General features: G+C 33.0%; 1 protein-coding gene across 1 annotated transcript in view; it reads right to left on the bottom strand.

Annotated features, from left to right (window-relative positions):
* EFCAB3 (EF-hand calcium binding domain 3) overlaps positions 1 to 12729 on the bottom strand; it is a 483726-nt gene that overhangs the window by 446214 nt on the left and 24783 nt on the right. Inside the window, exons 5-6 of the mRNA XM_079134930.1 lie at positions 5782 to 5886; positions 4445 to 4549 (exon numbers count right to left, since the gene is read on the bottom strand). Of these exons, the coding sequence (XP_078991056.1) occupies positions 4445 to 4549; positions 5782 to 5886 (210 nt within the window). The remainder of the gene's footprint in view (positions 1 to 4444; positions 4550 to 5781; positions 5887 to 12729) is intronic.

Genomic DNA, 12729 nt, shown 5'->3' on the forward strand with positions numbered 1-12729 from the left:
TTCATAGTATTTGTCATTCTAATCAGCCATTTTTCTAGTGTACAATTCAGTGTCATTAAAAACATTCACAATGTTGTGCAAGCACCAACGTTATTTGCAAAACTTTTTCATCATCCCATTAAGTAATAGTCCCTTCCTTCCTCTTTCCATTCCCTGGTATTCTCAAATCTCTGTTCAGTCCCTATGAATTTTCCTATTTTATATATTTCTTATAAATGAAATCATTCAATATCAGTCCTTTTGTGTCTGACTCATATTATTTGACATAATGTTTTGCCATTCAAGCTGTACTATGTATCACAACTTTATTCCTTTTTATGGATGAACACAGTTTTATTGTACCACATTCTATTGTATACCACATTCTGTTTATTTAATAATCTGTAGATGGGTGCTTAGGTTATTTATATTTGGCTACTGTGAATAATACTATAATGAATATTAGTAAACAGTATATCTGTTTGCATTCTTTTTAAAAACTTTTTTAATATATATATATATATATTTTTTTTTTTAGTTGGCAATGGACCTTTAGTTTATTTATTTACTTATATGCAGTGCTGAGAATCAATTCCAGTGCCTCACATGTGCTAGGCAAGTGCTCTGCCACTGAGCCACAACCCCAGCCCAGCCCCCTGCATTTTTGTTTTCAATCATTTTGGGTGGAATTTCTAGGAGCAGAACTGTTGGTTCATATGGTAACTCGAGTTTAGCTATTTGAGGAACTGCCAAACTGTTTTCCACAGTGGCTACAACATTTTACATTCCCACTGCAATGTATGAGGTTCCAATTTCTCCATAAGCTGGTCAACACTTATTTTCTGTCTTGTTTTGCTTTTCTTATTAACCATCCTAATATGCATGTAGCTCATTGTCGTTTTGGTTTGCATTTCCAAATGACTAATGATGATTATCTATTTTCATTGGCCATTTGTATATCTTCTTTGGAGAAATAGTTATTCTAGTCTTTTGCCCATTTTATAATTAGATTGAGTTAGATTATTATTATAAGTTAGATTTTAATTTTTGTTGAGTTATGAAAATTCTTTACACATATTCTGAATATTAGAACAGTATCAGATGTATAATTTGCAAATATTTTCTCCCTTTCTATTGAATGTCTTTTTACTTTCTTGGTAATGTACCTTGATACACAAAATTTTTACTTTTGATGAAGTACAAATTATCTGTTTTCTTTCTTGACTTTTGGGTGTCACATCTAAAAATCTACTACAAAATCCAGTCAAGAAGATTTTTCTTTTAACTTTATGTTTTTGCCTAAGAGTTTTATGGTTTAGCTCTTATTTTTAGGTCATTGATCTATTCTAAGTTAATCTGTATATATGGTCTGAGGTAGAAATACAACTTCATTCCCTTGCACGTGAAAATCCAGTTGTCCCAGTGCCATTTATTAAAGAGACTATTCTTTTCCTGTTGAATGGACCTAACATTTATGAAAATCAATTGGCTACTGTGTATGGTTTTATCTGGACTCTAAATACTATTCCATTGGTGTATATATCCATCTTCATGCCAGTATCATAAGATATGTATCTGACCACATACTGTTTTAATTACTTGGCTCTTGCAGGTAAGTTTGAAATTGGAAAATGTGTCCTTCAACTTCATACTTCTTTCTCAAGAATATTTTGGATATTCAGTGCCCCCTCCCCAACAATTCCATATGAATTTGAGAATTCTTTTCCATTTCTGAAAAAAAAAGTCACTGGAAGTTTGATAGGTATTTTTTTGTCTGTAGATTGCTTTGGGTAGTATTGACATCTTAACAAAATTAAACTACCCTATCCATGACAAGATAAGGTGGAGCACACCTGTAATCCCAGCAACTCAGGAAGCCAAGGCAGGAGAGTTGTGAGTTCAAAGCTATCCTCAGCAACTTGGTAAATCCTTGAGCAACTTAGCAAGACTCTGTCTCAAAATAAAAGATAAAAAAAAGTCTGGGGATGTAGCTCAGTGGTTAAGCACCCTTGCGTTCAATCCCCTGTACCAAAAAGAAAAAAAAAAAAAAAAAAAAGACTTGGAAAGAGGGAAGCACCTACTGGGAATTCACAAATTTAGAAGGGCATAATCAAAATGTTCCCTAATCAAACTGACCCTCTTTGTATAATCAGTGACTCCACATATAAAGCTCAGAATTAAATCTGAAACCCAAGTACATCCTAACTCAGGAACAAAAGGTCATTTTGAGAAACAGTGTCTTACCAGTTTCAGGTTTTTCCAACTAAAGAAAATTTCATTCATTTCTTGTGTTTATTAGTATTCTTTGAATCATGAATAAAGTTGGGCACTGGGAAGAACTATATCTCTTAATATTATCATATTTATACAATCCTCCTGAGGTCTATTGGGAACTTTAAGGCCTTTCCTTATCCCTAATGGCAGGCTGTAATAGCTGAGATTTTATAAGGTGAACTAAAATCTAAATGTGTGAAATAGTTTTATATAAACTAGAAGACACGTATATCACTCTGAAAATTGACAAAATTAAGTTCCTGTGAAAGTCTCGCAGGGACCCTAAATGTCTCATCAGTAACTAGCAAGCATTTTCAGCAGCTTCCAGAAATGACTGATGAGGTTTTCCCCAAGCTTCCTAAAATATTCTGTAAATCATTTATATCCATCTATTATCCTTTTAAAAAAATAAGAATGTTAGATGATAAATTAACAATTATTATTCTAAATAATTAAAATGGTGTTTATCCATATTGCTATGGACTTAACCCCCAAGGTGATGGTATTAAAAGGTAGGGCCTCTTGGAGGCGATTAGGTCACGAGAGCTCCACATTCAAGGCTGGGGGCTGGAGTATATCTCAATGCTGGCCTAGCATGCATGAGGCTTTGGGTTCAATCTCCAGCACCACAGAACAAAAAAACAAAAACAAAAACACCTTCAACGTTGGAATTGTTGTTCTGATAAAAGAGCTGTCCTTATGAGAAAGCAAGTTTCCCTCTTTGACCCTTTCTACCATGTAAGGATACAGCAATAAGGAGAGAACAAGCCCTTATCAGACACCGAATCTTTTGGGGTCTTGATCTTAGACTTCCTAGCCTCCAGAATTGTGAGAAACGAATTTCCATTATCTTTAAATTACCCAGTCTCAGGTATTATTATGGTTTGGATATGAGGTATCCCCCCAAAAGTTCATGGATTAGGCAATGTAGAAATGTTTAGAGGTGAAATAACGAGATTATGAGAAATGTGGCCTGATTAGTAGATAAATCCATTTGATAGATTAAATGAGTGGATTGCTAGGTGGTAACTATAGGCAGATGGGGCATGACTGGAGGAATAGGTCACTGGAGGTATGACCTTGAGGACTGCATCTCGTCCCTATCTCTTGGCTCTATCTGTCCCCACCCCGCTTTGCTTCCTGTCTGCCATGAGCTTGGCAGATTCTCTCTGCCATGCCCTTTTGCAGTGATGTTCTGCCTCACATCAGGCCCAGAGCAATGGAGCTGGATAACCATGGATTGAGACTTCTGAAACTGTGAGTCAAAATAAAATTTTCCTCCTCTAAGTTGTTCTTCTCAGGTATTTTTGTCACTGTGATGAAAAGCTGACTATTTTGTTATAGAGGCCCAAATGGACTCAACACATATTCAATAGCAATTCCAGCTTAAGATGATCAAGGGCAAAAGTTATCAATTTCCTACCCCTGTTCCCTCGTCATTTACTAGTCCCCCATATGCTGCTAATACATTACTACAAGCACATATGACTATCTGGTGGTCTTTTTCCTGGATGTAGGCAGGTACTCAGCATGTTTGGGGCAGGCTAGAAGTATCAGTGATTAAATTTCCTCAAGAGCAGCACTCAACTAAGAGTGGAAAATGTTGCTCTTTTATTTCCCCTTAAGTCCTTAAACATAAAAACAGCTGCTTGAAAGTATATACTAATGCCAACATCTAAGCCATGTTCAATTATGCATAGTGATTGATCTATCGTTCATCTTTTTTATTTGACTCTAACACACACTTTCCTATTTTTTAATATCTATCTAGTAATGTTTTATGGCATGTTGGATATATTCAGAAGAATGAATTCTCTTCTACTCCTCTGAAGCATGTTGACTTTTATTCCAATAGGCAGTTCCAGTTCTGGATGATCTTAAACTAGTGTAGGCCTTGACTTTCACTTGTAGTGGTTGATCTACAGTAATACGGTTCAAAAGACCTCTTCGTGATGATAGAAATGCTCTATTTCTATACTGTCCAATACCTTAGCCACTAGCTAGATATGGCTTTTAAGAGTGCTCAGCAAAACTTTTTAGATAAATGAATGAATGAAAGGTGAGAAAAGTATCAACTTAAGGTTAATAATGTCAAGAGAAAAATTCATATCTAAACTAAATAAGTTCTATAAAAAGCATTAGCCTCAAATCTCAAATTCTCCTCAGGACACAATGCTATTAGGTCACTAACCTTCAACTGGTAGATTTGGGGTTAGAACATTAAGCTCTTCAGGTGTGAGTTTGAGCACCATGTTTCCATGTACACTGTCAAGATCATGAGCATCAACTTGTAACCCTACAAAAGACAGGTGGAAAGTGATATAAAAGCCAAAATATAATAAATGTTAATATCTATGTATTACAACTATAAATTTCATCAATAAAGAGAGCCCAGTAAAGAGACATTAAATGTTTAAAGAGGACCAGTAATGAACTGAAATGAACCTATTCACTTACATCCAATATTGAAAATAAATCTATAAGAAACCACATGTTGAAAGAGAGTTGAGAAACTACTCAAGTCATTTATAGCAGCAAGATAGCAAATCTAACAATTTTTAACACAAATATTTATACAAATAATAGGGTTCATTTGGTCACTGAATTTAAAAAGTCATACTAGCCTCTTTCTAGGCCTATTTGTATTGTTTCCACACTCAAATTTAAATAATCCCAAGAAAACTAGAACATCTTTGAAAAATAAAACACAGATTATTTAATCAGTACAGACATGTACATATATTAAAATTAATTATGGGAACACATGTATGAGATTGACAAGAAGCAAATTTAATGACAAGGAAAAAACAAGTACTTCAACTAATTGGCCTTCTCAATTTGAGTCTCACTCACCTTTCATAGCTTTCACACATTTCAGCAACCTATTCTTATATATTTTCCCATTAGCTGTAAGAAAACACATATTTTAGGTCATGGGAAAAAAACCCATGCTAAAGTAATACAAAAACCTTTAAGTTCAGAAATGTAACCATAAAGTAATTTGTCTTTAAAACTTTATCTTCTAAAAATAAAAATAATAAAATATTTAAATTCTTAATAAAAGCAAATCTGTCAACTACTTATTCCCTGAGACAATGATTAATATTAAATAGGCTAAAACAAAAATACTTCCATATCTTGTATTTCTTTCAACTCAACCCCTTATTACCTCTACTATTATACATATACATCTCTCTTCCTTCTTTTATTTATAAAAGGTAAACATCAACATTCCTTATCCCTGATGGCAAGATTTATGATTCACTGTCCGGTGTTTATGTAAGAGACGACATATTTCTAAATATTAAAAATGGTTATATCTGAGCTTATGGATGTTTATTATTATCTCTACATTATAAATAGCCTACAATAAACATAGGCTACTGGATAATACAGATTTTAAGAACATAATCATGATTCCCTCGAGACTCTACTTATAGTTGTAATGTGGAATACTCCTTTGATACTAACTCCCTTGTAGGTAATATAAACTCTCTTCAAAGCTATTCTAATATTTGAAACGCCCACCATTAATTGGAAGGAATTTCTGTAGCTCCAGTTGTTCTCTAGATGTGAGCTCTATCCCCGTGCTTCGCATGGCATTTTCCAGGTCACTTAAGTGAACTTCTCCTCCTTCAAAATAGAAGTAGAAAAAGATGCAGTGTTTTAAAAGCTATTATAATTCCAAATTATGAAAGATAAATTTAGACATAGCGATACTTTCTGTTAAAAACTTAATTTTTATTTTTAGTATTTTCACATGTGTACATAATTTAGACATTTATTAATTTGTTCTTTTCAGATATACATGGCAGTAGAGTGCATTTTGACATATAATACATACATGGAGTATGACTTATTCTAACTAGGATTCCATTCTTGTGGCTGTATATGATGTGTATTTTCACTTCTCATTATATACCCAAAGGACTTAGAATCATCATACTACACTGATGCAGCCTCATCAATATTTACAGCAGCTCAATTCACAATAACTAAGATACGAAACCAACCCAGGTGCACTTCAACAGATAAATGGATAAAGAAATTGTGGTATATATACACAATGGAATATTACTCGGTCATAAAGAAGAATGACTTTATGACTTATGCCACAAAATGGATGGATCTAGAGACTATCGTTCTCTGATATGCAATAAGGCAGGGTGAGAGAGGAAGAATAGAAGTTCAGTGGATTAGACAAAAGGGAATGAAGGGAGGGGAAAGGGGGATAGGAACAGGAAAGCCAACAGAATGGATCAGACATAACTTTCTGAATGAAAGTTGAAGCTTTCTGAATGGTGTATGAACACACAACTAGTGAAACTCCACATCATGGAAACAGTGATACTTTTAAATAATAAGCAGTGAGTTGCAGATACAGAGAATGAATGGTATTCATTCAACTCTAGTAAAAGAGTCACTGCCATTAATGATGGTTATAAAATAACAATGCACACAGTTAAATAAGGTTTATGTCATTTTAAAACTATTATAATGATAATTGATAGAAATAAATATTCAATATAGTATATGGCATTAAGTTAGAGATCAACAGTAGCAAAATATTACTAAGAAAACTCCCAACATTTGGAAAATAAGGAATGCATTTCTAAATAAACCATATCTGTGTCAAAAAATAAATATATTTAACCTGGAAGTTAAAGTATATTTTTAATTTAATGACAATGATAATGTTACATATTAAAACTTGTGAGTAAGGTAAAAGAGTGCCAAGAGAGAAATTTGGTCTTAAATATATATACTAGAAAAGATAAAAAGACAGGTAACCTAGGATTCTGTCTCAAAAGGTTAGAAAAGAACAGCAAACTAATCTTCTCCCCAAATAGAAAAAAATAAAGACAAAAGCAGGGATTACTGAAACAAAAAACAATCTTTAAATAAGTAGAATATATATGGCTGAAAGTTGAGCACTGGAAAGACTAACAAAATTGATAAATACCTCTACCAAGACAGAAAAAGGAAAAAAAGAAAACAGAAAATACACATAACTAATATCTCTAATAACAAAGGAGACATTGATATAGATCCTGCAGATATTAAAAAGATAATAAGACTATAGGAATATTATATAAGTACTTTGTATATTCAGAATAAAGGACATCCTGGAGAAACACAATATAGCAATGATGAAAGAAGATTTCAGAAATCTCCACAGTCTTATATTAAGACAACTGAACTGGTCATTTAAAATTTTCCCACATAGAAATTGCCAGTCTTACACAGAGACAAACCTACATATATATAGTTATCTCATACTAGACAAAGGTGCCAAAAACTCACAATGGAGAAAAGATAGCCTCTTCAACAAATGGTGCTGGCAAAACTGGAAATCCATATGTAACAAAACGAAATTAAATTTTGATCTCTCACCCTGCACAAAACTCAACTCAAAATGAATCAAGGATCTAGGAATTAGACCTGAGACCCTTCACCAAACAGAAGAAAAAGTAGGCCCAGATTTCCATCATGTTGGCTTAAGACCAGACTTTCTTAACAAGACTCCCAGAGCACAAGAAATAAAAGCAAGAATCAATAAATGGGATGGATTCAAACTAAAAAGCTTTTTCTCAGCAAAGAAAATAATCAATAACATGAAAAGAGAGCATCCATAGCGGGATAAAATCTTTTCCACACACACTTCAGACAGAGAACTAACCTCCAAAATTTATAAAGAACTTTAAAAACTTTACACCAAAAATACAAAGAACCCAATCAATAAATGTCCAAGGAACAAGTGGGCAGACACTTCACAGAAGATAAACAGGTGATCAACAAATATATGAAAAAGTACTCATCATCTCTAGTAATTAGAGAAACGCAAATCAAAACCACCCTAAGATTTCATCTAACTCCAATTAGAATGGCTATTATCAAGAACACAAGCAATAATAAGTGTTGGTGTGGATGTGGGAAAAAAAACACACTAATACAGTGCTGCTGGATTTGCAAGTTGGTGCAACCACTCTGGAAAGCAGTATGGAGATTCCTCAGAAAACACGGAATGGACCCACCCACTTGACCCCAGCTATCCCACTCCTTGGTTTATACCCAAAGGACTTAAAATCAGCATACTACAGTGATACAGCCACATCAATGTTCATAGCTGCTCAATTCAAAATAGTTAGATTGTGGGACCAACCTGGATCCCCTTCAATAGATGAATAGATAAAGAAACTGTGGTATATATATATACAATGGAATACTATTCAGCCATAAAGAACAAAAAAAATATGGCATTTGCTGGTAAGTGGATGGAGTTGGAGAGTATGTTAGTTGAAATAAGCCAAGCCCCAAAATCCAAAGGCCAAATGTGTTCTCTGATAAGTGGATAATGATACATAATGAGGCAGGTGGCTGAAGCAGGGGCAAGAGAAGAATGGAAGAATTTTGGATTTTGTAGAGGGAAATGGGGCAGGAGGGGGTGGGGGAAGGAAAGATAGTGGACTGAGATAGACATTATTACCCTATGTACGTGTGATTACACAAATGATATAAATCTACATTGTGTACAACCATAGAAATGAAAAGTTGTACCCCATTTGTATACGATGAATCAAAATGGTCTAAAATAAATAAATAAAAACAAAAAAGTAAATAAAAAAGTAATAAAGAAAAGAAATTTCTAGTCTTAAAGAATTTCATCTCTGAATGATACAAATGAATACAAAAACTTCCCAAGAAAAGAAAAAAAGGAAATACTTTCTATTAATTATATGAGGCCAGAATATCTTAAAACCTAAGACATTAACATTATAGGAAAAGTACATTTCACACCAATCTGCAAAAATACTAAACAAAATAATAGTAGATCTGATCCAGCTACACATGCACACACACACACACACACACTCCCACACATACACATTCTCTCTCTTTCACAAACACACACACACACACACACACACACACACACACACAATCAATTGCATTTCTAAATACCAGCAATGATTAGAAAATTAAATGACAAAAAAATATGTTTGCGATACAAAAAAAAGTATAAAATACCTAGGAATACTCTAACAAAAGAGAAAAATTGGTTGACCTAAATCAATGTTGCAATGGACCATTTTCAGTGGTTTGTCAGCAGCCTGAATTTGGCTCATGATAGCTTCATTCAGGAATTTTTGAGATTTTTTCTCTTCTCTCAGATTATTCATAGCTTAAAACAGCAATGGTGAGAGAATCTGCATGATGAAAACTGAAAAATGCTACAGAGTGGGTGATGGTGTTTTTCAGAGTCATTGTATTAGCACACATGTGATTTTCATAAATTAGAAAACTCAGTATTATAAAGATGTCAGTTCTCTATAAATTGATCTAAATCCAATGAAAACCCCAGTAAAATTTGGGGGAAATTAAAATCTGATTATAAAATGTATATGGAAATATAAAAAGTCAAGAATAGTCAGAACAACCTTAAAGAAGTATAACAAATTTGGAGGACTTCACACTTCAAATACAAAGACATATAAAAGGCATTAAGGCCATAGTATACATGCAAAGACAGACAATCAGACCAAAGAAACAGTTTTTAAAAAGTCCATATGCACCACTACATTTATGGTCCTTGATTTATGAGAAAGATGGCTTTATTATGCAGTGGAGAAATATCATTTTGCCAATAAATGGTGCTGAATATTCACTTAAAAAAATGGATTTGTGACTCTTGCCCCACATGATATAGAAAAACCAAATGAGTGAATTATATATCTAAATGTAAAAACAAAAAAATAAAGCTTCCAGAAGATAAAATAGGAAAAATTTTTTGATGTAACTAGGATTTGCTAAATAGAATCCCAAATACTTTATAAGAAAAGGTTTATTCAGCTACATAAATAATACGAACTTCTCTTCCTTAAAAGGTATAATTCAAGTGAAAAGCAAATACATATGGTGAGATATTTGCAATGTATAACCTACAATGTAATCGTATTCAGAATACATTTTTTTTAAAAAACTATAAAAAAGATAAAAAGTAAAAAAAAATTCAAAAAGTAAAATGCAGACATTCAAACAGAAAAAATGGTAATGAACATAAACAGGAACTTTATAAAAAATATTACCCAAACAACCAATAAATGTGAGAAAGGCACTCAACATCATTAATCATTAGGGAAATACAGATGAAAACTATAAACACAGGGGGAAACTATTGCATGCCCATCACAATGGCTAAAATGGAAAAGAGTATCAAACATTAGCAAGGCTGTAAAGCAATTAGATCACTCATACACTGCTGGTTGAAATGTAAAATAATACTACTCTAGAAAATCAATGTACAATACCTAATAAAGTACATATAATCCTATCTTATAACACAGCAATTTCATTTGTAGATATATAGCCAAAGAATCATGCACATATGTTCACCAAAAGTTATGTACAGGAATATTCATAGTGATATGTGGTTTGCAAGTGTTCAAAACTGGAAATGTTCTTTGACAGTTAAATGGAAAAATAAATTTTCATGCATTTATCTATGAAAAATTATAAACAATATATTCAGGTAACCAATTAATAAAAATCATTCCTTCACCAAAATAAGCTCCTTAAAGATCTCTATTTGATTACAGTTTATTAATATTAACAATATACAGCAATAATAATTAACAAACTACTGCTACATGTAATAATACAGATGAATCTCAGAGAATAACATGTGGAGAGTAAGTGAAGAGTAAAAAATAGTGGAATACAGATTTATGTCTCCATTCATATAAAGCTCAAAACAGGCAAAATGAGTAATTCTGTGGACTCAGAACTCAGAATAGTATAGTTGTTCCTTGGTACAGAGGATTCATTCTAGGCCCCGTTACAGATACCAAAACCTGTGAATAGAGAAAAGGGGAAGGTGACTGAACAGAGGTGCCCTGTACTCACTCCTTCACAAAGAGTAATAACAAGAAATAAACAGCTGCATTTGAGGTAAGTGGCACTGGAATCCAGCAAGGGAGGGGCAGGAACCCTGTAAGACAAGGAAACCTTGGATAGCAGTATGGAAAGTGCAATATAGCACACCAGCAACTGTAATCCTGGTTCCCTGACCAGAGAGAGTACCAACTGTAGGGTAAAAGGAGAATGGGATAATTCACATAGGCCACATTGTAGTGGAGACCTGCAAACCTAGTGAGAGGAGAGTTCAACAGATACCACAATCATGGAAACTATGGAGGTGAACTACCTAGAGTCCCTACTACACCTTTGCTTCAGGGATGGAAGGTGCATTATCTAGGTTGTTACCTATTGATAACAACCTTGAATGTAAATGGACTAAATTCCCTATTTCAATGATATAGACTGGTAAAAGGATTTAAAAACAAACAAAGCCCAAACCCAAACAACATGCCTCCTATAAGAAACTGACTTCATCAGAAGAGACACACAGAGACTTCAAGTAAAAGATGGAAAAAGATATTCCACACAAAATGAAACCAAAAGTGTGAGCAGAAGCAGACAGACCTACATCAGAAAAAATAGATTTTAAGACAAAAACTAAAAAAAAGTAACAGGCCGCATTATAATAACCAAGAAAGCAATTAAATAAGAAGATAAAACAATTGTAAATGTATACATACCTAATGCCAGAGCACCCAATTTTTGAAAATAAATATTATTACATCTAAAGGAAGCACCAACAGAATAATACCAACCAACTTAAACACACACTTTCATTAATGGACAGATTATTCAGACAAAAAAAATTAAGAAGTAAACATGAGAATTAAATTATACTACAGGTCTAACAACATTTACAGAACATTTTATCGAACAACTGAAGAATACACATTCTTTTCATCAATACATGGAACATTCTCTATTAGACCATATTATTAGACACAAAGTAAGTCTCAACAAATTTAAAAAATCAAAATCACATCATATATCCTTTATAAAGATGAAATAAAATTAGAATCAAAAGCAAAAAAAAAAAACTTCAAAAATTGTACAAATATATGGAGATTGAATAGCATGCTACTGAATGAATTCAAAAAGAAATCAAAAAGGAAATTTAAAAATTTCTTGAAAAAAATAAAAATGGAAATATAATGTGCCACAACTTTATGGATACAGCAAAAGCAGTACTAAGAGGGAAGTTGAAAACAAAAAGTACCAACATCAAAAAAAGGGAAAGATTTCAAATAAACAACCTAACGATGCATCTTGAGGAGCTAGAAAAGAGCAAATAAAACCCAAAAGTAGAAGGAAAGAAATGCCAAAAATCAGAGCCAAAAAAGAGTAATTGTTAAAGAAAAAAACACAAAAAAATTGATGAAATTAAGAATTAGTTTTATGAAAAGATAAAACTGATAAACTTTAAGTAGACTACCAAGAAAAAAAAGAGAGAAAACCCACATAAAATCAGAAATGAAAAAGGAGACATTATAACTAATACCACAGAAATACAAAGGATCATTAGGGATTATTATGAACAAACATGACAACAAATGGGAA

Source organism: Sciurus vulgaris (assembly GCF_902686455.1).
Source record: "Sciurus vulgaris genome assembly, chromosome: 3".
In the NCBI taxonomy this organism is placed as follows: Eukaryota; Metazoa; Chordata; class Mammalia; order Rodentia; family Sciuridae; genus Sciurus; species Sciurus vulgaris.